The sequence below is a fragment of the Siphateles boraxobius genome, unplaced genomic scaffold (assembly GCF_051911475.1).
Source record: "Siphateles boraxobius isolate OS27281-9 unplaced genomic scaffold, OSU_SipBor_1 25, whole genome shotgun sequence".
Classification (NCBI taxonomy): domain Eukaryota; kingdom Metazoa; phylum Chordata; class Actinopteri; order Cypriniformes; family Leuciscidae; genus Siphateles; species Siphateles boraxobius.
Window position 1 is genome coordinate 22,128,138 of NW_027508866.1, and position 24,363 is coordinate 22,152,500.

The 24,363-nt window shown below is 39.0% G+C and overlaps 1 protein-coding gene across 2 annotated transcripts in view; it reads right to left on the reverse strand.

Moving 5' to 3' along the window:
* The window catches only part of erbin (erbb2 interacting protein), a 92,510-nt gene that overhangs the window by 10,078 nt on the left and 58,069 nt on the right, over positions 1–24,363 (reverse strand). For both annotated transcript variants that reach the window (XM_077243216.1, XM_077243217.1), the window contains exons 7-20: positions 21,196–21,259; positions 20,919–20,993; positions 19,158–19,302; positions 17,546–17,618; positions 15,905–16,034; positions 14,039–14,154; positions 13,403–13,472; positions 11,427–11,526; positions 7,387–7,508; positions 5,095–5,268; positions 4,796–4,972; positions 2,963–3,080; positions 2,641–2,824; positions 636–2,097 (exon numbers count right to left, since the gene is read on the reverse strand). In XM_077243216.1, coding sequence (XP_077099331.1) covers positions 636–2,097; positions 2,641–2,824; positions 2,963–3,080; positions 4,796–4,972; positions 5,095–5,268; positions 7,387–7,508; positions 11,427–11,526; positions 13,403–13,472; positions 14,039–14,154; positions 15,905–16,034; positions 17,546–17,618; positions 19,158–19,302; positions 20,919–20,993; positions 21,196–21,259 — 3,010 coding nt within the window. The remainder of the gene's footprint in view (positions 1–635; positions 2,098–2,640; positions 2,825–2,962; positions 3,081–4,795; positions 4,973–5,094; positions 5,269–7,386; positions 7,509–11,426; positions 11,527–13,402; positions 13,473–14,038; positions 14,155–15,904; positions 16,035–17,545; positions 17,619–19,157; positions 19,303–20,918; positions 20,994–21,195; positions 21,260–24,363) is intronic.

Sequence of the window (24,363 nt, forward strand, 5' to 3'; positions counted from 1 at the left end):
ATCAAACCAATGGTGAGATCAATAAACCAATACAGTGCTAATATTTGAATGGGCCCTGGGCCACTTTGTACTGTAAAATTTGGGCCCCGACATCAAAAAGGTTAAGAACCCCTGGATTAGTCCACTAATATGGTTCACTTGAAGGAGTAAATTGAAAACGAGTGAGTGAATTTGAACAGCCATTAAGCATACATTGGTTGTACACTCGTTATTGCGGTGCAATGTGGGATTGAATAAGTGCTCTCAATAACGTCCACTATGGTTTCGGACGCCACTACAAATGGCTGTCGCCTCAAATAACGCGCAAATTGAAGATATAGGGTGCGATTTCGGATTCAGCCACAGGTTTGATTTTTCAGGTGTGTTTGATTAGGGATGGAGCTAAACTCTTCAGGACAGTGGCCCTCTGGGACTGAAATTGCACTAGACAGAACTTTCAAGTCCAATCGATTACAAAAGTAGCAGCACACTTCTCCTCAACAAATCGCAACAACTCACGCAATCTGAAGTATCATTCATGTCTGGAGTATAAATGGTAACGGATGAAGCTTACAGCTTTGAACAAACTCTTAATTCTAAGTATTAGCAACAGCTATGCTTGCCTTTGTATACACTATTCGTAATATCAAGCATACCTTCTCCATCTTCTTGGCCTCAATGTGTCTCATGACCTGATCCCTCCAGTCGGCTGGGACCCTGCCACCACCTCCGACCGGCCCATCCAGCAGCGAGTGCTCGGACTTCACCCTCATGCTGGGCCTCTTGCTGGGGCTGCCATGCTGGTAGTTGAAGTCGCTGACGGACATGGTCCTCTCTGGAAGCTCGTGCGGTGGGGGCCGAGCGCTCTGTGGCCGGGGAGCGTTGGGTCCATCGATGCTGTAGGTGCGGGCTGACAAGGGTCTGTGGAGAGCCTGGCTCATCTGCAGGGGCCCACGGCCCGCCGCGTGAATGTCCCGATACGTCATGTACTCTCCTTCCAATCCTTGCATGCGACGCGGGTCTGACATGCACATGGAGGTGCCAGAGGATCCACTACCTTGTCTTTGCAAGGTGCCTCGCTGTCCAACAGAGGGCAGCATCCTTTCCTTGGCCCACATGTCCGGGGTTTTGGGCGGGCCGCGCGGTTGGGGCTGGGGGTACGGAGGGGCGTTGTTGCGGTTTGAGTAGTTGGTGTTGGCAAGGGAGTGCTGTGGTGGCAAATAGGGCTGTTCAGGGGGTATGGGGGTACGTTGGCTCCACAGGTTGTCTTTGGGGACTGTGCTGCTGGCGTACTGGACGTTGTACTGGGGCGGGGGGGCGGTTTGGTAGCGGGCGCTGCTAACCGGAGGTTTGGAGCTCGAAAGCAAGTCGGAGGATGATGCTGAGGATCCAGGGTAGATCTGCAAAGTTTGATCATTGAGTAAGGATGCAGATTTGGAGCGGACAATGCTCTGGCCCTGAGCGGCAGGCACAGATGTTCTGGTTGCACATGCCACTTCGTACGGGGGGATTTCTCCCTCGAAGGAGAACAGCTTCATCCCTCCAGCCTCCATGTTTGCAATGCTTTGAGATTTCACCACTGGGGCCGGTGGACATTTCTTCTCTGGTGACAGCTCCTCTGTGCTACGAGAAAGACTCATATCACTTAACGCCGTTACACCTGTCGAGACGGTCCTCGTAGACTCGTAGCGCAAGGGAATTTGATCTGTTCGGCCATTGAAACTCTCCCCAGAATGGGTTTTCTGAAGTCGATTGCCATTCTCAAGGTTCTCGAGTGACAGCATGGCATTGTTGTTGCTTGACATGGACTCCTTGGCTGAGGGACTCTTGGTTCTTTCCAGGTCCTCATACGACACCATGTTGTCAGGTGGGAGTTTGGCCACGTTCATGTTGATCTGATCCCACTTACTGTACTGCTCTGTCACACCGTTGTTGATGCCCTTTTCAATGAGGGCAAGCCTCTCCTCCATGGAGAGACTGTAGTCAGCCATCTGGACTGACTTGCTTTCGTAGCTCTGCTGGTTCTTCAGGATGGTCTGTAAGGACGTCTCAGAGCCATTGCAGTTCTGGAGTAACGGGGTCATCTGCTTCAGCTGGTTGAGGTTTTCATCCTCTTGTCTGCATTTGAGGAAATCAAATTAAGTTAGAGAAAGACTCTAGCTCTGTTCCCAAACCTAGTGAGCTGCCTTTCTCAAACCTAGTGAGCTGCCTTTCTGTCTACTACCTATATGGGCAGCTGCCTTCTAAGTAGGAACATATATTGTGATTCTTTTCTCCAGATACTTTGTTGACATTGATCTAGTCTAGCTTTATATAATTTTTACAGCTCTCAACTAATGACAAAGCAAGTCTAGGCAGGCAACACACTATTATTTCTGCCTTCATTTCATATATCTTTCTAATGACAAACAATGTTTTTGACCCCTTTTCAACTTTAGTTAATAATGGAAATAACTAATGACACAACTCAGATTTAAACTGGACAGTTCATGTAAATGACCAGATCATGTAAAAAAAAAACACTATCTGGCGACTTGAGACCCTTTGTAGAAGCTGCAGCATTACATTGTAGTAATTTTCCATTGAGAAATATTTAGTTAAACGCTGAGGTTCATTGTCGGGTTTTTGACTCTGTGTTGTTTATTCAGTGTGTGTTCGTACCTGTTCTTGGGGATGAGAGGCATCTTTGACTCCCTCTCTGGGGTACAGAGGGAGTTGTCCTGACTGCTGTCTGTGGTCAAGGACACTGAATCAGACATGCGTGAAGGAGAAGAGCAGTTGCTGTTGTTCTGGTTACTGTTGGCCACCGTCTCATCCAGCAAAGAATCGGCATCCTTCCCGTCATCTACATCACCAGAGACAAAAAACATAATTTGCGTTTGTGAGTTCAATTACACACCTTATTTTAAGGAACAATTACCCACGTTAATGGGAGAATCATTAATTGATATTAAGGAAAGTGCGAGAGTAAGTATTTCTTTACCTTTTTTGTCCTTGCTGAGGGCCACTACTTTGGGCTGGTTAATGGAGATTTCGATGAGTGGAGGTCTCATTTCGGCTATCTTCATTTCCTCCTCCTCTGATGACAGCTCCTCTGAGTCCTGACCACAACCACATCACACCAAATGCTTAAATTCAAATTTATACTCCAACTTTCTTCCTGCTTCTATAGTGATAAACTGATGTAATTTTCATATTAATTTGTTTAAATGATCCCTATGATAAAGCGTGTATTGACAAATCTCACATAATACAATGAGCAAATGTATCCTGACAGGAACTTTACATCCACCCATACGTCTCATAGTAAGAGAATAATTTACATTTATGTTTATGGATTTAACAGAAGCTTATCCAAAGCGACTTACAAAAGAGGAACAAAAGCAATTCGTCAAGGAGCCAACAATATTCGCAGTATACACTGCCAGGTTTATTTGACAACCAGATTTGGAAACAAGCTAAAGAGGAAAAATGCAGAGGAGAAATGTGCGTGCGTGTGTGTGTGTGTGTGTGTGAAGTGGTTTAAAGTTGTGGGGTAGGTAAGTGCTTGTGGAAGAGGTGCGTCTTCAGATGATTCTTGAAAGATGTGAAGGTCTCAGCAGGACACGTGGGTATGTGACCATGGCTAATGGTGTGAACGTGCATGTAGCATACAGTGATATAGACATAATTTGCAGTTTTTTCCTCACAAGCCATATTGCTGATCTATTATATCACCATCACTACAATATTTTTAAATTTTAAAAGGACTCGTTAACCCAAAAAATAGTCACCTTTTACTCATCCTAATGCCATATCAAATACATGTAACCTTCTTCCATGGACCACAAAAAGAAAAAAGTTTCTACAGTACATAATGACCATCAATGGAAACTAATATATTTATATTTATGATTTAACGCCTTATTAGCAGCAGTGGCTATATTCATGTCAAAATCAACAGTATTACAATTTAAAAAAAATTATTATGATTACAATATCATTTCAATACATTGTTTACAATAATAAATTTTGTATTAAAAATAAGCAATATACAAAAACGTACATATATAACAACAACAATAGTAATTAACAATTATAGTAAATAACAATTATAGAATTATATATATATATATAATCTAATATATAATTTATTTCAATTTAATTTATTTCATTAAATTTCAATTTAATGTATGATAAAAATTCTAACATTATTCCAGGAGAAACCTTTTTAAAAATGTCCATTAATATATTTTCTGAATAAAAACGTTTTCTAATATCTTTTAAAAATATTTCTATTAAAATATGTTTTATACTAAATTTTTTGACAAATAACAAACCGGTTTCTCTTCCCCTTTTAATAAATATGAATGAGTCTTGAGAGACCAATTTGACATCTCGTATATACAACATGGTCAATATCTATTCTCAAAATAACAATAATTAACTCCTTGATTTAGTACTAGATTTACCTCATATAGTTTGAAGAAAAAAAAATTATTTAAAAAAATACGCTATACAAGTAGTCCATTCACATATGAATGACCTGATTGTAATGCTAACCTAAATTGAATGGCAACAGCACAAGTGAAGACTTCAATAATTACAATTTTGGCCAGTTTTCCACAGTGCATGAGTCGCATGAACTACTTTTATGTTACTTTTAATGTTTGACAGCCTGGTACAGATTCACTCACCATCATAGAGGTGTGAAACTACACAAGAATGAGTCAATTACTTTTTTTTTTTTTTTTTTCTTTTTTTTTTAAATGATTTTGCTTCAATAACCATGACCATATTCATAACATTTAACATTTTTGACACTTCGATATAGTACCTCAAGGGTGTCATCATGGTTCATCATGGCTCTCATGTTGTCTGAAGTCTTGAGAGGGATCCTTTCAACACTGTGGTAGTCTATTGAATCTATTGGTTCGTAACTGTGATGACTGTTCATCATTGTTTTTGGCTCCATTTCAACAGCTTTGCCATTAGTGCAGGGACTTTCAATCACCTGACACACAGGGAATTCAGAGTTATTCCAACATCTGCACCAAGATTCACTTCCAATGTAATAATTACATTGACCCATCCCACAAATAGGACATGCAACTGGTAGTGTTTTCAAAATCCAACCTTCACTCCAACGTCCTGCACTCCGATATGGTTCCTCTCGCTGCCCCTGGTCTCTTTTCTCGCCTCATCGCTGGACTCGTCCTCTTTGAGTCTGTGAGCCACGGACTGAGCCGTTTTCACCATGTTCTTCAGTTCATCAGGGTACGGTGTCGGGTAACGCTTCAGATTGCCCTCCTATAAAGACAAAGACACAGCTAAGTTATTCGAGGAATCTATCAGAGAGAACTTCATAGGATCTGTAATAAATGATAAAAAAAGAAAGAAAAATAGATTAGTTAGGATCTAAAATCAGATTTATTATATAATAATCTGATGCATTATATTTTGTATTATAAATGTATATTATATATACATGCACATACATATACATAAATACATAATGATGCTTTATATTAAACATTTGTTATTTTTAAATGAATAAAATAGTTTGTGGGCACATTATGTAGCTACATAGGAAGTTATATCATTGTAAGAGAAAACACAGGTCAGTTCTTATAGGTGTTGCTAAACCCGTGGCCAAACCACTGATACCCTTTTATTGGAGAAGGTGTTGGTGAGCTTTTTACAACACTTTCAGGGTCACACTGGCGCTCTGAGAGCTGATAGTGAAGCTACGTTAGACAGCTTGGGAGACTGCATGTGTTCCTGGCACAGCGTACAAGCCAGACAGGCATATTGAGTCATCAGGGGTGCAAGACGGGCGCGAGAGGGAGGGAACCAGATACCGAGTGTGTAATATCAGCGAGATGAGGGGTGGAAGGGAAAAATAAGGTTGACGTTGTATGCTTGAGGGCCCCTGAGACAGACAGTGAAGACTTCGATTTCACTTTCTGACAGGAGTCATGTCAGGGTTAGAGCTTTAATGAGATTTCCACTGCAATGCAGTGAAGCGCAGGCTGTGACATGCTGACAAAACCAGGTGAGGCTGTTCCACTCAAACCGTTTTACCTCAAGCTGCCAAAACATCAAGAAATACTCATCCCAAAAATGACAATTCTGTCACTATTTACTCATTCCCATGTCGTTTCAAACCTGCACGACTGACTTCCTTCTGTGGCGCACAAAAGAGGAGATTCTGAAGACTGTTGGTTTGTTTCTTTGTTTTTATTGCCATTCCAGCATCTATAGCTATTTCATGGCAAGTTCAATGTAGTACAAATAAATAGTGGTTATAAAAAACAACTGACATCAACTCACATCATTATAAGTTGCCTTAAGTTGTTTAGGCATGGTTTGTAGGGAATTACAAACCTGTGCACATATATTCAAACGCACAGAACTATAAAATCAATTCTTAATGCGCATGTGAACGCCATCAGCGTCTATCACAGGTTCACGTTTAAAGTCTGTTTAGAGAGAACGGTGTCGTCTTAGCGGCCCCTAATTTAATAACAAATGACCATTTCGACGGAAGTGAATCGATCAAAACTAACTTTAGCTGGAAATAACATTATTCAAGAACCACTATAAAACCAAACCAATCTCTGTTACCTTAAATTATATGTTTATCTCAGTAAAAAGCTGCTTTGAAACAATCTACATTGTTAAAAGCGCTTTATAAATGAGGATGACTTGACTATAAGAAAAGTTATCTAAGATTTTACATTTCAATATTTGTTATTTAGTTCAGAGTAATTTTGTGAATTAATAATTATTTGGATTTAACTTTCAGTGAATCAGTTGATCCAGTTCACAAAAATGGTCTGAATCAGTTTTTAGAATTATTTATATTATTATAGTATTAATTAATATTTTGAATTTACTATGTACTTTTGTGTAATTTTTTGGAAAAAAGCGAAATTAAATATAGTATTTTTTCTAATATTCATTGAAGTTTTTCATCTTATATTTATATTTTATTTCAGCTTTATTTAAATAAACGGAAACTATTTTTAATAGTTCATAGTTTAAGTTTTAATACTTTGAATGTGCTAATTCTATTCTATATAGGTTTCAGTTTCAGTTCTGACTGCAAGCAGGTTGTAACAGGACATACTGAGAATCAAATGTCTTTTTTCTTTTCTACCGTGCAGGGTAGCTCCACCCACACTGGTCCAAAATCCAACTCAACATAGCAGTATATTAAACATCAAACATGCTCCGATAGGCTGGGATTTTGAGGCTTACAGCAGCATTTAGCTCATTGTAAAGGTGAAAAAGTGATTTAGGTGTGCCTGGTTAGGACAGAACAGAATAACAAGGGGATTAGATGGGTGATATGAAGCGAGAGAGAAGGGCGAGACATGCACAAAGGGAACAGAAGATCGACAGAAGCGGGCGGTGAGAACTGACCCGCGGGGGCGTCTCCCTCTCATCCTTGTCCTCGTCACACTCGAAGGCCACTTGCGCTCGCTGCTTGCGCTGCTCCTCCCAGAGAGACGGGTTAAAGCTCTCGCTGTCCGAGTTGGGCACATCTGTGAAAGAGAAGCCAACAAACATTAACAATCAATCAAAACATGCCATTGGTGAAGGATGGAAAGCCTATCAAGCAAATCCTGTATGAAGTTTGTTTCGATTTGTTTCAGTGATTCAGTTTGTTTCTGACAGTCCAGTTATTTCTGATTCAGCTAGACCAAATCATTAAAATGGACTAAATGCAGTGTCTCTCTGCTATCTGGATTAACAAACAGCAAAAACCTGAATTAAACTGCACACTTTTGCCCAAGCCTGAGCTTGGTGGGCGGCACAGACTCTGGTCACAGACATCAACTCTCATTTGTGTTGTGTGCCCATTTAACAAGACATCTGGTTTTAGGAGAGCACCATGTCATGTAGGCACGCAGACTTCAGGCCGTTTCTAAAGCTCAATCATGCTAACAAACTGAAGTGGAGTTGGAGTGGAGTTGCTAGGAAACAGGTTAAGACTCATTAATCTCTTCCCTCTGGAATCCAGAGTCTCCGAGAGGGAAAACAGTGACATGAGCAAGTTCTGGCTGCAGGTAGCAGGAGACATTTGATGCCCAGTCAGGTCTCTAAAACTATATAAAAGACTTCACAGACCTGACTGAGCGTCAAATGTCTGCTGCTACCTGCATTTGGCTTCTAGATTGTGAAGTTCCCGTCCATTCAGAACTTCTACAGCTCACTCTAAAATGAACGATTAATGTTGGTAAAAGGGGTTATGATGACAGTGGCCTCTTGTCTCCCTAGGACATCTCAGGTATCGCACATTGTACAGGTCATTCTTTACTTACATTGTCAAGTTCAAGGCGACAGTCCAAAATAGTGAATCTATGCGCTATTCACACAAATGTTCACTTCACGAATGAACAAAGTTACTGCAGTACGCTAATACCAAACAATCGAATTTGAAAGACTTGCTGTAACGCACGCTTCTCTCAGTGAGTTGCCCTTACGCTTTGTTAATATTGGAGGTTCCTCTTTGGGGAGGGGCTCTGATAGCCATTAAATGCAAAGTGACAGGACATCATTTATGAACCATAATCCAATGTCAATCTGGCTAGTGAGCTGATTTGCATTACCCACCACTGCTGATTTTCACCCACAACTGGCAGGTATTAACTTCAAACCCTGGTAATATTGTGTATATATACACAAGTTTAAACATTTGGAGTCAGTAAGATTTTATCCCTTCAGTCATTAGAACGATTTCTGAAGGATCATGTGACACTGAAGACTGGAGTAATGATGCTGAAAATTCAGCTTTGATCTTCAAAAGTTTGGGATGTACAGGTGCGTCTCAAAAAATTTGAATATCGTGGAAAAGTCATTTTTTCGTAATTTAATTCAAAAAGAGCAACTCTAATATATTCTAGATTCATTACATGTAAAATATTTCAAACCTTTTTTGTTTTAGTTTAGATGATTACGGCTAACAACTCATGAAAATGAGTATCCATTTTATCATGAAAAAAATCCAGCATCTCAAAATGTCCTAAAATCAATAAAAAAAAAAGAGTTCATTTATGCACTAAAATACTTGGTCGGGGCTTCTTTAGCACGAATGCATCAACGCGCACTGCTGAGGCGTTATTGAAGCCCAGATGGTGTGTTAGCAGCCTTCAGCTCTTCTGTATTGTTGAGTCGGGTGTTTCTCATCTCTCTCTTGACAATACGCCATTGATTCTCTACGGGGTTCAGGTCAGATGAGTTGGCTTGCCAATAAAGCACAGTAATATCATAGCGAGCAAACCAGTTAGTAGAAGTTTTGGCACTGTGGGCAGGTGCTAAATCCTGCTGGAAAAGGAAATCCTGATCTCCATAAAGCTTGTCAGCATGTTCTTCTGTTAGAGCAAGTTCTCTAAAACCTCCTGATGGTCAGCTGCGTTGAATTTGGACTTGATTAATGCTAACGCCAGCAGATGACATGGCACACCAAATCATCACTGACTGTGGAAACTATTAAGCTTCAGCCCACTCCTTGTGAAGCTCTCGCAAGATCTTGAATCGGCTTTTCTTGACAATCTTCTCAAGGCTGTGGTCATCCCTGTTGCTTGTGCAACTTTTCCTACCACACTTCTTCCTTACAGTCAACTACAGCGCTCTGCAAACAGCCAGCCATTTCAGCGATGACCTTCGGTGGCTTACACTCTGTGGCGAACAAGACGGCCGAGGGACGTGAGAGAACTGCGTGAGGCCGGTGGTGCGATTGCTAATGAGCAGCACCTGTGAAGATCACAGGTCTCTCTATCATCAACGTCGTTGCTCCTCCTTCATGCTTCCGCTCCTCCGTGAGAGATGCGAGACCGGTGTGCTTCACAGGTGCAGGTCCTCCAACGTCCTGTTCGCCACACACGTGTCAACAGTTGCTTTTCCACCGTCGGGCCGAATGTGGAGGATGATCAGATATTTATTTTAATTTTATTATTAATTTGTGTTTACGTCGCTCAAATAGAGTGCTTAAACAGCTAAAGAGAAACTTGTACCCAGGCAACAGACAAGTGACCAATCCTGAGTTGCGTTTTCACTTCACGGATTCTCCCAGCACGGTTAGCCATTCGTGCTGTGCTGTACCAGGGTTAAGTGGAAACACAACTGGAACTGTTTCGTACCATTCTAAGGACCTTTCGGCCGACGGTGGAAAAGCAGTTAATGATCGTCTTCTGGACAACTGTCGAGTCAGCGGTCTTCCTAATGATTGTGGTTGCATGTAGGGCTGGGACGGTATGGATTTTTTTCTAAACCCCGGTTGAAAAGGAATTTCCGCAGTTAAATACACAGATGTATAGATATTCTATAGTGATGTGTATGTATGTATGCGTGCATGTGTATATATATATATATATATATATATACACACACACACACACATACATTTATACACACATATACACACACATATACACATACACGTCACACACACACTAAAAATCTTACCGACCCCAAACTTTTGAACGGTAATGTTTTTAAAAGAAGTCTCTTCTGCTCACCAAGGCTGCATTTATTTGATTAAAAATACAAAACAAACCCAGTAATATTGTGAAATATTATTCCAATGTAAATCAGCTGTTTTCTATGTGAATATATAGAAAAGTATAATTTATTCCTGTGATCAAAGCTGAATTTTCAGCATCATTACTCTAGTCACATGATCCTTCAGAAATCATTCTAATATGATTATTTGATGCTCAAGAAACATTTATGATTATCACAGTTGAAAACATTGTTGTGCTGCTTCATATTTTTGTGCAAACCGTGATTCATTTTTTTTCAGGATTCTTTGAAAGTTCAAGAGAAAAACATTTAATTAAAAAATAAATATTTTGCATTATTATAAATGTCTTTCCTAAAAAGTCTTTCCTGTCACTTTTGATCAATTTAATGCGACTAGTCGCTGATGATGTCATTGATGAACAAACAAGCCCGAATCTTGATCTGAGACTCGAACGCAGGTTGCCTTGTGCACGGATATGGCATATAACACAGCGCTCCTACTTAACAGCTTATTTTTATCAGTTATTTTGGGTCGTTATATTTCTCACAGATTTCTGCTCGTTCTAAATCAGATATAGATAAAATAGCACAGTAAAGTTACATTTACATATATGAATGTATTAGTGTGAGAGAGAGCGTTTACGTGTGAATTGCACCTGGCAGCATCTCTCTACTAATTGTGAAGCTGTGGGTTTTAGCTACTTAGAAATATAATCTTTATAATTATATAAATAATTATAATATATATATATATATATATATATATATATATATATATATATATATATATATATATATATACACACACACACACATATACACACACTTAATGTAGTATTTATACAATGCATATACAATATACAAGGCATACATTCAGTCAAGGAAACTCTTGTGACAGGAGGGTGACAGCTGCAGGTTATGCATGACTAGATACTCACAGTCCTCGCTTCTGGTCTGTTGAGGGAACATATAGTTAGTCAGTACGGTCTTGTGCGTTTCTGGATCCTCCTCTTTCTGCAGGGGAATGAGGGGCTTCGACTGGAAAAAGACAAAAAAAAGAAAAGGTTAGTGACTTGTAAAATTCAGTTGGATACCTTGGAAAATCATGAGTCTTGACTTCTCTCATTACAGATTCAAGCCATGCAGCACTGGCTTTAAACTCATCTCATCTTTAATCACATGCAGCTTTATAAAACCCCACATCATGATCAATAAAAGAACAGCGTGCCACCTTCGTCCCAGCGCAATCTTCATCAGCTGTCGATATTCCAGCTAAGCTGTACGGCTGAAACCCTTGCAGAGAGGTTGATTCACAGAGGATCTTGGCAGGGAAATGCCATATGGGCCACACTGATTAGATGCGCTACCAGTGTTTTATTACTTCATAGCGGCGCTGTTCTCATGCGTTCTGCTTAATTCACTTTCCTTAAGAGCAAATATCACAACAATCTCTGTCTCAGCCTTCAATGCTTTAGGCATTCAACTGACCCAGTGCTAGTGAGCATTAAAGAAAGTCATACAGGTTTGTAATGACATGAGGGTGAGTAAATGATGACAATTTGAATTTTTGGATGAACTATTCCTTTAATTTATATCATATATTAAGATAAACTATGTGCTATGTTGAACCTCAGAGGTGGGAAGACGGCGTGTGTGGGAGTGGAGGTGATTGTTATATTGAATAAGCATTAGTCACAGGATTGATGGCCACTTGTGACAATCACTCAGATCACCCACACGCACACTCTGAACCCCTCTGGTGGAAACATCAAATCACCAACAGCACAGACCCTGCTAAAGGACAAGCTTTTCAAGAATATTTTGGGAAGTGACTGTGAATGAGATTATAGTGATTTATGTAAATGTATTATACAGCTCTCTGAAATAATCAAATGCGATCAAATATTTATGTATACAGAGACAGAAAGCTAAAATATAACTAACTCCTGTCCCAGGCAATGTACTATGTAGTCTCACAAAAATGCGATTTTCTCAGCTTTTTGCTCAAAATATTGCTTTTTTTAATGAAACTTACCCATATTCAAGTGTTGATAAAAAAAAAGAATGCATGAAGCTAGGTGTTTTTGTTTGTTTGTTTAAAAGCAGAGGCTCTGTTCTTTTCTTTTGATATATTGTGTGTTCAGATTCATTCAACAAAATATTCTGGAGGCTATGAAACTTTTGTGAAAATGATCAAAAACGCTGGCAGTGGCTGACAAAAAAAAAAACACTGGTAGGGAAATAGTTAAAATTTATTGAAAAGAAGCTTTGTAATATTAACATTTATATTTCAGTATATTAATATTTCAGTTTACATCCTGGTTTTTAACACACCTCCCACCCCCACATTGCATAACATTACATTATATACAACAGTTAAGGCTGATTTATACTTCTGCGTCGGACCTACGCCGGAGCCTCTACACTATACACTACGTGTTGGTTTTCATTTATACTTCTGCGTCGTTGTCCACGTTGAAACGCAATTACACACGCAGAGGGACCATGTGAAACCCGAGGAAGGGGTTCTAGCAGACCAATCACAGCACTTGCGTCCGAGTAGAATTGACGCGTTGTTACAATTTTTGGAGAGGTGCACGTCAGGGTACGCGCGCTACACACAGCCTATGACATAGCTACGGCGTGAGTTCGACGCAGAAGTACAAATTGGGCTTTAGTTCTGGTCCTTATCTAGCGATGTAATAGTCAACTAATATCACACGGAAACCGTTTCACAATTTGGCAGCATTTCTCAAAGCGAGTGTCAATAGTGGGGGAATATCCGGTAATCGGCCAACAGCCGATTTACAGTCAGTAATTTACAGTCAGTCGATCAATATTGCAACAAACAAACCTCCTTCAGAGTCAAAAACAACCCTGTGCTGACTGTTTTGTGTATCTGAGCTTTGCCCACCTGGTTTTCAGACAGCCACATTGCGGTCATCTGGTTGAGTTTAGTGAAGCTGTACGGAAGGTTCCTCAACCTGTGAAGAAACAGGACAAAAACAAAAAACAAAAACTAGATTACTGTACAATGCATAAGAAAGTAGTTAGTACGACAGTATGCAGATAAAGCAAAAAAATGTGACATCATTCATTGGCATCACAGTAAATTGAAAAAGGCCTGACTGGTAAAATGTGCATCAAGGCTGATAAGTATAGCAGAGAGAGTAGAAAAATAGAGCGATAATTTCCAGCCTGTTGAATCCCAGCCAAATCTGTCTACGTGGTTCTCTCAGAGAAATGTTAAAGCAATGGCTCTCACAGACACAAGCTGCGTGCCAGGGATGGAAACGTCCCTCATTGAAAGATTTCGTACATGAAGAGTGTCAACTGTCCATTCATTTGGTTTGACCTCACTTACAAAGAAAAAAATCTTATCCCAGGTCAAAACATTATTAAATTGAATAATATGCCAACTTAAAAACTGCTAGTCGTTTTGTATAAAAGCTAAACGATGTAGAAATCAGCAAGTGATTTTTTGCATATGCAGCAGGCATTTGTGATATGATATGATGCCTGGCCGTATATGCGGCACAGGTGGACGTACTTGTTGTCGCTGAGATTGATGACCTTGAGTTTCTGCATGTCGCCCATCTCCTCCGGCAGACACTCCAGCTTGTTGGAGTGCAGGAAGAGAACGGTGACGTTCTTCAAACTGCCCATCTGTCAGATGCACAAGCACACACATGAAGGATTAACTGAGATACGCAGGCGATGTCTACTGTGGCTCACAGAGGATGCTTTGATCAGAATGCATGATCGATGCGGTAGAGACCTCTTCAAATACTCAGTTACAGGAAGCCAGGATCATCGCATACGAGCTAAACTGATAACAGCAGTGAGAGTTTGTTTGTTTGGTTTATTAAAAACAAACCAATTCAATATATCATTACACGTTGTTTCTCCACAAAGATCTTTAGAAAGATATTTTTGAAAGATTTTTATTGGCAAAATAAATGTTTAGTTAAATTCTTCTTACCACTAATTGCATTTAAAAGTGTGTTAAATGTTGCATGATTATGATTCCAGCATAAGTTTCACTGACAAAGTTCTTGGCGAATCAGTTGGATTCATTAATAAGAATCTGTTTACACTGTAAAAAAATTATATGATCAATGATATATGACAATTAGGGCTGGGACGGTTACCGCATTACCGCAATACCGCGATCACCTGACTCCAACCGTGGGTCTGAGCTCGTCACCGTCATCACCGCACAAAAAAAAAACATTGGTCTGCACATGTGCACGTTGTGTCTAATGACATGGATTCATTGATTCTAATGACATTGTGTCTTCAATGGATTTAAGGTTTTCTAAACAAAACTTATCAAAAGATGGAGCAAATCCGATCTATCGCGAGTTGAGGAGCGCAATGTTCCATGACACATAATAACATTCCATTTGTATTAAAGATGCACGGATGGGCTATTATTATTTCATCCGCAACCGCATCACAAAACTCATCGGTCCGCACCAACGTTTTTTGATCAATTTTCGAAACCGCATCCGCGGCGCTGACTGTTTTAAGGTCTGAGCGATGTAAGGCGCTGCTGCCGCGAGGCTAGAAAGCTCTTGGCTGTTCTAGAAAGGAGACTGATCCAATGCAGCAAAGATATTTAAAGGCTAAAGTCCCTAGTATAGCCTATTGGCTATGTTGTATCCCCAGAATATCAGCAGTGAACTCATTCTCTGATCGGCGCACAGGGCTAAAAATATTGGGGTATTTAAAGCGTATTTTTTTCTTTGTATTTAAAGCGGTTTACCGCTATACCGCGGGAATGGGAATGTCAGTGTGTTGACACAACCACCATACAATGAAAAAAATCCATTCACTCTTTTTTTTTAATCCTCAAAAAGCCTAAACACCCAAAAAATCAAGCGGTTTGGATGATGTCACAGCCACAGCATTGTCCTGTATTAGCATATTTCCCGTATTAGCATATTTCCGCCCTCAGCCATTTGTATACTGTCCGCCAATGCAGTCTTGTGTCGACACGCCCCACGGGATATGCACTGAGATATGCACTGAAACGGGTCGCTGTGAACAGAGCTGTTTTTGAGGATTTAAAAGGGTGTGCTTTTACACAACCATTGAGGAATTTTAACCAAAGTTTGTTACAAACTTTACACGAAGACCCTAAAGAATCATACCAACTTGTGGAAAATGGGCATCCGATGAGCCCTTTTTACAGTGCAGAAGAACAAGTGACTTTGACATTATTAACTGACAAAAACCAATCAAAGCCACTGCAACCAATTGCACAGTTATAAATATTAAAACTAATTATTAGTTCATTCAAAACTAAGTCCCATCCTGCACTATTTTTCATTTCACTATGAAAAGATACATCATATTATGGAAGTTAAATACAATTTCATGTTGTCTTAAAGCATGCCAGGACTGGACTGACCTCTGGAGGCATCTGTGCGAGCAGGTTGTGGTCGGCAGCAAACGTACGCAGATTTACACACTGACCGATGGAGGACGGCAGCGCCTCGATCTCATTGAAACTACAGTCCAGCTCATCCAGAGTCGTGAGTCTACAGAAAAAGAGCCACATGTGATACAACTGTTAACAAGTAATCAAGCTCAACAGTTCCCTATATAAAGAAATATTGTGTCATCTTTTAATACGGCAAGGAAGATCAGACTCTAACGGCCTCTATTCAGATGTTTCACAAACTTCTGTGATCAACGACCTTGAATCTTTGTTCATTAAAAGCCTGACGTCAAACATTGCGTTTTTTTGGCATGACTACCATGCAGGTGTGCTGAATAAATCACAAAACCATTGAAAACACCAAGGCTGAATAAGTGGATTTTGAAGCAGATTTTCATTTCAGTCAAAATGGTTTTAGCTGTGAAAAAAAGTTGAACGTTTCTCCAACCCTGTAAGAAGTGTTGAGGAGAAACTAACTAAAAGGTTTGGATGACACTAAACCAGTGGATCTCAATCCTGGTCCTGAAGTAGCCCTGAAAAGGCAACGAATCAGCCGTATGTGGTCCAGAGACTGCTTATTCTGTCCTACAACATCTCTTATGACCCTTGATAAAAATTGTTGATGGAATTGGTTGACAGTGTAAACATTGCCAAAATTATGCCAAAATGCAGCATTAAAAAAAGTGCGTGTGTGAGAGACAGAGCAAGAGACATTGATAATTACATACAACTGATCACGATTTTACATCATTAACCAATCGCATTATAAATAATTTTTATGAGCAATTATTGAGAAGTTTCATCACTAATCTAAAATGATCTCAATGATGGTTTCATATTATAAAAAAATACAAAAAGCTCAAGTCTTTTATAAAACATACTGTTACATAAACCTCCCTAGTTCAAAACAAAACAAAATCAAACAAAAACAAAAAGTCCGCCAAACTACCAGTTGTTATTCAGTGGAAATGTACGTTACATCAGTGTGATGGGAAAAGACAGCTGAGACTAATGGAAAGTTAATCGTGCTTAATCAGTATGCTTTACAATCAGGCTGGGATTAAAAAGAGAATCCTTGCAATCACGTATTCATAATCCCTCTTGGCATATTTTCTTAACCCCGGACTAGGAAATCTAATCTGACATAAGGGATAACCAGCATGTTTGGAAACAAGCTCAAAATAAGAGGTGGCGAGAATGAGGTACAACGGTTGGCTTCTTTTTTGATGGATAACAGTCGGTTTCTCTCTCACACACACTAAAGCAATCCCTCTCTGAGAGCCCATATGGACATACTTCCTTCAATTACAGACCCGTTACAAAGCCTTCTGTCTGTAACATACAGTGGCTTATGGGTCTGATCATTTACAGGGTTCACTTTCAAACAAAATATCATTATTATTATTTCCCATTATCACACGGGCAAGAGTGCAACTCACTTTGAGACATTTTACAATATTTAAACCCTTTCTGCAGATTTCCCCCCACCTTCAGCACAGAAAACATGAAACAAGTAGGCAAATTCAGTGCAAGTCTACTCGTGGAAGGAGAACTGGGTAATGGTTTAAGTGCAGTTCATCAGGTTGCTGTGTATAAATGGTGCTCACTTACCCGCCTATCGTGTCAGGAAGGTACATGAGCTGGTTATCATCCACCTTCAGAGTGGTTAGTCTTTTCAATGAGCCTGTGGAACAGAGACAGAGAGAGAGACACAGAGAGACAGAGAGAGAGACACAGTGAGACAGAGAGAGAGTATTGCAATTCGCAATTTATACATGAAGACAGAAACTGGCCATTCCATATCCACTTTATTTTAGACAATGAGACCATCAATCTTGCCCATCTTGAAGAAAGAAGTTATTCAAAGAAATTTAATCAGACTGAACACTTGAATATTTAGCACTTTCCACATATATGGTACAAAATAATGTCCGAAACCTTTTTCTCTCAAAATATGGTCAGTAAAAGGGGGTGTTTAGCTGTAGAAAATTGACTGTCAAAGAATTGTAAGAGCTTTATTATTTATTATGAAGTTTGCAAAACAGCCATTTTCAACCCTGCTATGAAAAATGTGTGATGTCTTAGTACAGGTTTAAAAGCTTGATTTGCATAATTTTCTAGAAAAACATTAAATAGACATCAAAATAAAATAGATAACTTGTGGATTATACATTTTATTTCATTTATATTAACAAACAACAACAGAAAATGGGTAACAGGGTTGAAATTTTGACCCATTCACTCAGGAGTTCAGAACCAAATGTTTTGTAGTCAGAGGAAATTTTTTTAAATATAAATAGTTTGATCACTTTTTCTTACAATAACTGGGTTAAAAAGACAAATGCAGTCATACCTGCAATTTGTGTAAAAATCAAAATGATTTACTTGCATTCCTGCTATGCTGTAGTAACTGTCCAAAGGATGTTGCTTTTTGATTGTCATGTTTTAGTTTTTTTTATTATTTTTTTAAAATATGCAGTAACAGGATTGAATGAAAATTGCAAGTTTCATTTTTAGTAATTAAAATTAGTTGAATAACAACATTAAAAATGGTTTTGGCCACGATGAAACATTACAATTAGACATATAATATCAACATTATGAAGTTGAATGATTTGAATTGTTGGAGTCAAGGCTTAAAGGTGGAACAGGTCAAATTAAACATTTTAAATGTGGTGGTTGGGTGACAGACACTTGGTGTGTTTAAAACTAGCTAATTCCAATGCTAAACTTGGTCTAAGGGAGATAATAGCTAAATCTAACTTGCCAGTCTCAAAGAAAAAAAAAATTGTACCAGATTGATGAAAAGTGCCATTTAATTAAAAGCCCTTGCACTGAAAGACAAGACCTTGTCTTTTTGTTTATGTCGAGCACCTCTGTCCAGGTCTAAAGCAGATTTCATTAAGTGTTAAGATGGGAGGTATTATTTCCCAGCGAGCCTCAAGGGCGGCGTGACTTGGCCACTTCAACATGCCTGCTCATTAGTGGCTGTCCGACTGGGTCATTCATTAGGTAATGAGATTGCATTACTGTTCTACCCATAATCCTCCCGTTCACTTACACATCTAACCTGTTCATTTATTACAAAGCAGATTAGAGTTGAGGCTGTTAGAGGACATGCTTCACGTCCTACACTTGTTTTTGACTGATCGCATTTAAGAAAAACAACACCACAAACAATAATTATTGAGTTCATCTCTGCATTTTAGTGTGTGGATCTTACCTATAGACCCTGGCAGCTGCGTCAAAGCATTGTTGGACAGCAGCAGATCCTGCATGCTTTCGCAGCCGGATATCTGCTCGTCAACCATCTCCAAATTGTTTTTGGACACATCCAGGTAGCAGAGTTGCTTCATTGCCCCGATCATCTGCACACACACAAAAAAACACCTCTCTCCATTACTGAAACAAATGACTGATTTCTGAGAAGAGTTTGTGTAATTGAGCAAAAGCAACAGCCAGTCTGTGAGGAGAGATCCAGATTGCTGTGGCAAAAATGTATTGATCTCAAATCTTAATTTCAATGAACTATGGTGGGTTGAGCCAGAGCCAAAGCCTTGTGAATGTTGCTATATAGAGACTAGATGGTTCCTGAGAAGGAAAAAAGGACAATGAGGAAGCAGAAACTGATTATTTGAAGAGCTGGAGGAATACAGCTGAGAAAGAGGTCAAGATAGATGATTGAAGCCAAGTTGAATTATATGGTAGGGGACACAGGAATCCTGTACTTCAGATGCACTTGGGTGACGACTGATTAAAAGCGAACTGCCTAAACTGCAATCAGCGCCTGTGTGAGACTTTGTGCCAAACCCTGCTGTTGATTAATCACTGCGACCATGAGCCGCTCTCCTGGGTGTGGCGTAAGAAGCTTAATCAAAAGCACTAATAATCAGAGAGAAATTGAATTCTGCAAAAAGAGAAACATATGGCCGTTCGGCCTTTCACAAGGACATGCCGTCAGTAAGCTGGTCTCTCGGGTCAGAGAGGGAGAGAGGTCAGGGTGCCGCCCTATCCGGACCATTTGAAGGTCAGACTTGTTTAAAAGGATGTTCAGAAAACTTGTGCAAAACTCATCAGACTGATGCGAATCCTGCAAGCGAGGCCCATAATTACTGTCGGTTTGCTCTCAGCGGCAAGCTAATGCCTTAATCACGACCTGTTTAAAAGGATCTGGCAGTCTGAAGAGAAGACTATCCTGAAGGAATGTTTAGGAAGGAGATTTTCACCAGCTTGTCTCAACTCTACCCAATGCACCTGCGATAAACACCAGTTACGCAGCAGACAAATCTGTGGGCCTCATTCATGAACATTTTCACATTTCACGTTGAATATGAATATGAATTCAACTATTTACATGGGAATGATTAATCTAATGATTTACATAGAAATTATTTGCTTTTTCGTTTCATGAATAGTGCTGAAAATAGAGCAATTTAGCGCTTTACATTAAACATGAATGCAACAATTTCTGTAAGAATGGTTTAACGGACGGTTTACACAGAAACTTGTTGTTCTCATTTTAAATTAAAAGTTATGTTCTGATCTATTATTCTCTCTTACGGTTATATTTTTCAATGAATCAATGACATTACAAAGTAAAGCTATTGCAGGTGTTTTTCATTGCATGTTTTTCAATTTAAAAAAATCTTTCAGTTTTTATCATTTTTAGAAAAATTACTTGGTAGTCAGAGGTGGATGGAGTGCCAGATATTTTATAGGTTTAAAGGGGGGGGAAAGTTTGAGAACCACTGGTTTAACAAATGATTATCCACACAAAACATGATCAACAATTTACGCCAGAAAACTTTTTACAAATGATTTACACAAAAATGTAACCCTTTTAGCATTATGCACATTAAACTCATGTTCCATGAATGAGGCCAAATGAGTTTATATTTAAATTAAAAAAAAAGTATTTGTCATGGTGAACATGGTAAAAAGACAAAGAAAAAGGCAAGAAAACATAAAATGATGCAAGACTCACCCCTGGTAAAAACGTCAGCTTATTTCCATCCACCCACAGCTCTCTGATTCCTGCAAGCTGCTCCAATACTTCAGGCTAGAGAGATAGGACGAAATAAACCATCTCATTCTCAGCAAGAGGAAATCTGCCACTAATTTCAATGCCATTAAAGGAGAAAAATGCATATTAGGTGCAATCTAACAGAGAAAGACTCAATGAGCGCATCTGCCACCTGGCTGCACTGAGAGCTGGAAGGGAAACGCATGTGACACCTGAAACACAGGCAGGTCCTACTCACCACTTCAGTGAACTCGTTACTCCCCAGATCCAAGCGCTCCAGCTGTGTGAGCTTATGAATGCTCCTGCAGAGACACATACACACACAGTATTACTAACATTATTAACCATGGATTAAGCACATCTCAGCTGCTTTGTACACAAACATATCTGACCGATTATCAGTTTTGCAGGACTAGCTGAACTGCAGATGTAGAGCTTGAAGAAAAACATCAGACAGGCTGGTAACAACCAAAACTCTTCTTTTTAAAGACTGCACACAAAGACTCCCCGCAGAAAATAAATGGCAAAGATATTTAGCGAACAGGTAGTTACTGCTAATCAATTTTTCATTAGCAGTTTCAGAACACGGACTTCAATCCCCAGTTTCACATAAAATCAGAAGCAATATAAACTGAATCAAAATAACACTCAAATATATTCTCCAAGATGATACCTAGAGATCTAGCTAAGGAGTTTAAGGATGTTCCACGGTCATAAATGACAATAAATTATTAAGGCAATGTATTTTTCCTCTACTGTAACTTAAACTACATGCGTTATTTATCCAAATAAAATTCTTTTCACTTTTTTTTTGTTTACAGATTTTCCACAAATCTAGGTAAATATAAGTCCACAACATTTAAGCTTTTTTGCCACTTATAATGATCGAGATAGTAGAGACAGAGAACGGAAATGGGAACAGGATTTGGAAATGACGTCAGCCAAACCAATTTCTACAACATTTAGCATGATAAGGTCATTTTATCATTTCATTCACAAAAATATCTTTCAGTCACATGACAGTGATGTGGAAGTGAATGCTCATGTAAAAATTAAATATATTACTTGCTTATTGGATTTCAATTGGAAGCGCTAAATTTGTAAACTTTATTTATTTCTCATTACAAAGTCAAAACTATTATCTCTATGTTCTATCAGATATTTTACTGTCACCTTGAATGCTTTTACAAATCATTTGGGTAACAAAGAATGATGAAAATCTGCCATTAGACTTCTAATGTCAATCTTTACAACACATTTCTCCAGGTTCGTTCTCCTGTTCCAAGCTGCTCATGCGATATCAATATCTGCGTCCACCCCTAAAATAACATCAAATACTTGGGTAGGTGTGCTTTAGGGCAGGGTGTAAACCTCTGCTGACGTGGGCAACAGATCAACAGCCTACAGGCATATTGTATCCGTGGAAAAAGTTAAAGACAACGTAAAACTCAAAATGATTTACGGCACAAGGAATTGTATAATAAATGGTTATAAACTGAAGACAGACTTGTAGGAAATTCTGTATTGAAAGACACACTGGTAGTTGGCCGACTGTAAGAGGGATTCATTCATCCAGGGTTTGGAGGCGTGCAACCAGTCAATCAGCCAAAAAAACTCGCTGACCCCCCAGAGTGCTGAGCAAACCACAGCTCAGAGAGAGAGAAAGAGAGAGAGAGAGAGAGAGATAGAGAGAGAGACAAACAGAGAGAGAGACAGAGAGAGAGAGACAGACAGAGAGAGAGAGAGAGAGAGAGAAAGAGAGATAGAAAGAAAGAGAGAAAGAGAGAGAGAGAGAGAGAGACAAACAGAGAGAGAGACAGAGAGAGAGAGAGACAGAGAGAGAGAGAGAGATGCGCAAGCGCACACGAGGGGACCGGCGCACGCGCACACGAGAGGACTGCTGAAACAACACAGCCATAAATATATCAGGTCAAAGTGTAATAATGGCAAATGAGTAAGAGATGCATCTGATGGATTACTTGTGTCTTCCTGGTATACTTTCCTGATCCAAAACAGTCCGTGCATTTTACTTCTACTGATTTGCAAAAATGTTTCATTTTTGAAGATTTGCTGTTTGGTCGTTTGAAAAGCGACTTCCTTGTGACTTTTGATTCATACATCACTACACTATAGACAATGGACCTTTTTTTGTCTGCAAAATTGCACCAAATTTTTGCTAGTGTGACCACAGCTTGAAAGACTGAAAATCATAGATTTGATCACTTTCCACAATGAGCAGCTTCAGTTCAGTGATAAGAGAGTGATAAACATTCTTTCTCTCATTGTATATTTGATTAGTAAAACACAAAATTTCTCTTTTGCCATACAAAGGCCAACAGTTTGCTTTCAAATCAGAAAAAATCAGGTTTAACACGTTAATTGTTTATGGAAAAAATAGTGTAAAAATAAATGCATTTAACACACCCGCCCCACCCCAGATCAAAGTAGTCTTATCTACCCCAGATCAATCATCTTACATTTCATAAAGTTGACTGGTGAAAAACATGAAGCACAGCAAAGAAAAAATCACTGCATGATGGAGCCTATAGAACAGTTATATGCCCCTAAAATTCAAGATGTACAGGCAAAAATGCCCTGTACGAGTTTTAGTCTCATATTTATATCATATGATATGTGCAATATCACATGAGTGCTGTTTTTGTCCCCAATAGCACGTGCAAATGTGATATTGATTTAAACAACAGTTCAACGAATAAGAAGTTAATAATGCGTTATATTTTAGATACAATAATGCCTGTCTTTATTAATGATAATAATATTACATATAAAGCCACAGGAGAACGATTTGCGTCTCTGAGACTCACAGAAGTGTTCCTGAATGAATCCGCGTTTTGAGCAAATCAATCGGGTGAACCAATGATTCAATGACCCATTAATAAAGAAAGCCATTTACTTCCTTCCTTCCTGACCAGATCAGCAGTTTGAACGAATCAAATGAATGAATGACTCACTCATTTAGACATTTACTGCCAGTTTTAGTTCCTTATTTAGAGTATTATTTCATTAAAAAATATTTCATATTCCATATTAATAATAAAAAGTAAACATTAGTTTAGGTATAGTTCACCTAAAAATGAAAATTCTGTCATCACACCCTCATAGCCCTAAAGGTTTGTAATGTCTATTTGATGCTTTTCTCATTCAACACAATAATGACTTTAACTTATCTTTTGCCGTTAAATTATCTTTAAATCGCAACATCGTGTAATTAATAAGATTAAAAATGTTAATCGCTTGACAGTCCTAGGAAAAAAAATAACTAACTATTTAACAGCTGATTTATGGTGCTGTAGGTTTTGTGGTCATGTGCTCTAAAACGGAGACATTCTGCTCAAGTGGCTTTTGTTTAAAACATTTAGTGCTATAATGAGTTGTTTTGATCTTT